This window comes from Myotis davidii, unplaced genomic scaffold, assembly GCF_000327345.1.
Source record: "Myotis davidii unplaced genomic scaffold, ASM32734v1 scaffold1047, whole genome shotgun sequence".
Classification (NCBI taxonomy): domain Eukaryota; kingdom Metazoa; phylum Chordata; class Mammalia; order Chiroptera; family Vespertilionidae; genus Myotis; species Myotis davidii.
In genome coordinates, this window is record NW_006298367.1 from 511,259 (window position 1) to 514,033 (window position 2,775).

General features: G+C 50.7%; 1 protein-coding gene across 2 annotated transcripts in view; it reads right to left on the reverse strand.

Moving 5' to 3' along the window:
* PHKG2 (phosphorylase kinase, gamma 2 (testis)) overlaps positions 1–2,696 on the reverse strand; it is an 11,299-nt gene extending 8,603 nt beyond the window's left edge. Inside the window, exon 1 of one of the 2 annotated variants that reach the window (XM_006774084.2) lies at positions 2,433–2,696. In XM_006774084.2, coding sequence (XP_006774147.1) covers positions 2,433–2,527 — 95 coding nt within the window. In that variant the 5' untranslated portion in view covers positions 2,528–2,696. Of the gene's footprint in view, positions 1–1,877; positions 1,990–2,432 lie in introns of those variants that run through there. The other variant, XM_015570690.1, reaches the window with a different exon arrangement.
* Positions 2,697–2,775: the final 79 nt, after the last annotated feature.

Here is a 2,775-nt window from a genome sequence, read left to right on the forward strand (position 1 = left end):
GTATGTATGTTATGTATGTATATTTCAGAGAGGAAGGGAGAGGGAGAGAGGGAGATAGAAACATCAATGATGAGAATTATTGATCGGCTGCCTCCTGCACATGCCCCACTGGGGATCGAGCCCGCAACCCGGGCATGTGCCCTGACTGGGAATCTGGGAATCAAACCGTGACCTCCTGGTTCATAGGTCAATCCTCAACCACTGGGCCACACCAGTAGGGCCTCAGCAGCACTATCGCAGCAGACCACGCCAAGCTTGCAGAAGCACATTCTTCTTGTGGTTCTTTGTAGCTCACAGATGACATCTCCTTGGTCTCCCTTGCTGGCTCCTCCTTCTCTAACCCATAATACATCCCAGAGCCTAAGCCCACGCCACTTTCACTTCTCTGTCTATATTCTCTCGCCAACTACTATCTATACACTGACGCCTCCCAAATTTATAGCTTTAGCCCAGCCCTCTCCCTTTAGTTCCAGACTCAAAGACCCACTTGACAGCTCCAGTTGTGTATCTCAAAGTCAACATTTCCAAAATGGTATTCTTTAAAAACCCTTGACCATAATCGAACTCAGAACCTTTCAGTCCACAGGCTGATGCTCTATCCACTGAGCCAAACCAGCCAGGGCAAAAAAAAATGGAATTCTTGACTTGCTTACCTGTCCCAATAATCTGATCCTCCCATCTTCTCTTTCAATAAATGGTACTCAAGTGCTCAAATCCAAACCTTAGAGATTGTTCTTTTACGTTTCTTCTATCTTCTATTTATCCCTCATGGTCATATCCAGTCCTTTAGGAAACTGTATCAAGTCATCACCTAAAACTATCCATTTCTTTCCATCTTTATCACCCCCACTCCAGTCTTAACCTACCACCATCACTAGCCTAAATGAATCAACAGCTTCATAACTGGTCTCTATGCTTCCATTCCTGCCCGCCTCCTCTTCCACTCTCTACACAAGAGCCAGAATGATCTTTTAAAACTGTAATTAACACACCTGTATTGAGCACTTACCAAGTGCCTGAAAGTGTTCTAAAAGTATCATATTAACTCTTTTCATCCTCACAGCAACCTACAAAGTAGGATTTATTTTTATTCCCAATTTACAATTAAGAAACTGAGATGGCATGGCTGGCATAGCTCAGTGGTTGAGCATTGACCTATGAACCAGGAAATCATGGCTCAATTTTTGGTTAGGGCACATGCCTGGGTTGCGGGCTCAATCCCCTGTGGGGTGTGCAGGAAACAGCCCATCAATGATTCTCTCTCATCATTAATGTTTATCTGTTTATCTCTCTCTCTCTCTCCCTTCCTCTCTGAAATCAAGAAAAATCTATTAAACACACACACACACACACACACACACACACACAATTGAGGCGTAGAAAGGGTAAGTTCCTAGCTCCCAAATCACAGAAATGTAAATCAGTTCAGGTTACTACGTTGTTCGAAATGACCAGTTTCACTAAAATTTAAATTCCTTTTTTTACAAATATATTTTTATTGATTTCAGAGAGGAAGGGGGAAGGACAGAGAGTTAGAAACATCAATGATGAGAATCATTGATCGGCTGCCTCCTGCACGCCCCCTACTGGGTATCGAGCCCACAACCCAGGCATGTGCCCTGGCCAGGAATTAAACCTGGGACCCTACAGTCCGCAGGCTGACGCTCTATCCACTGAGCCAAACCGGCTAAGGCTAAAATTTAAATTCCTTATCATGGCCTCAGACCTTACATAACCCAACCTCCATTTACTTCTCCAATTTAATTTCCTACTTTGTTTATTTCTAGCCACTATGCTCTTCTATCTATCGCTTGCGGAGGCCCTTTCCCACCATGAGCCTTTGCACTCACTGTTCCCTCTCCTGGACTGTAGCTTACCTGACTCATGCCCTGTTCGTTCCCATCCTTCAAGTCTCAGCTCACTAATGACCCTCGTGCCATTACCGCCGTCTCCACAGCACGTTGATCTTCCTCCTGTTTTGTGTTTATTGTCTGTCTGTCTCTACAACTATAGTTTCCAGAACAGAAACCTGTGGGTCCGGTATGCCCGGCGCCTCGCACAGCGCACCGAGCACACTGTGCACGGCCTTCTCGTCCCCGCCGCTGAGCTCGCACCGTCCTCGGGCCCGATCCCACCGCCGGGAGCTGTGGCTCTGGCCCCAGCACTCTTCACAGCCGACCCTTTCTGAATGTGCCTGTGTCTCTTTCGCTGGGAGCACCGCCGGGGCACACGCACCTCACCTTCCCCTTCTGTTTAGCTTTGTGCCTGGCACCCAGCAGGTAATTCAACTGTTTGAACACATCCATGAGTTGGTGGAAAACGGGGTTGGCCCAGAATACGAGTCTCGCCACCAAGCGGAGCACTGACCTACCCCGTTCAGCACCGTCCCGCCAGGACCCACCCCGGACTCCGCGCCCCCGCCGCGGCCTCACCTGCCGATGACGTCCTTAGGGTCGTACTTCTGGTAAAACTCCTTGGCCGCGGCCCAGTCGGGCAGCTCATCCTCGGGTCCCACGTCCAGCGTCATTCTGACGGAGGTGGGGGCCTGTGAGGAGGAAACGGAGGGCAGGGAGGCCCACAGGCTCTGAGAGGACACACATCGCGGCTCGCGGAGGCACAGTCCCTGCGGCTGGGGCGCCAGGATCTTGGGGAGTGGGGACGGGGTTGGGGAAGGAGCGGGGCTGGGGAGGCCCGGCGAAAGGGCCGAAGGGCCGGAAGGCAGGCAGGGAGGGGGGCGGGGGAGGGGGAGGCTCGGAGAAGGGGGGGGAAGGGGAC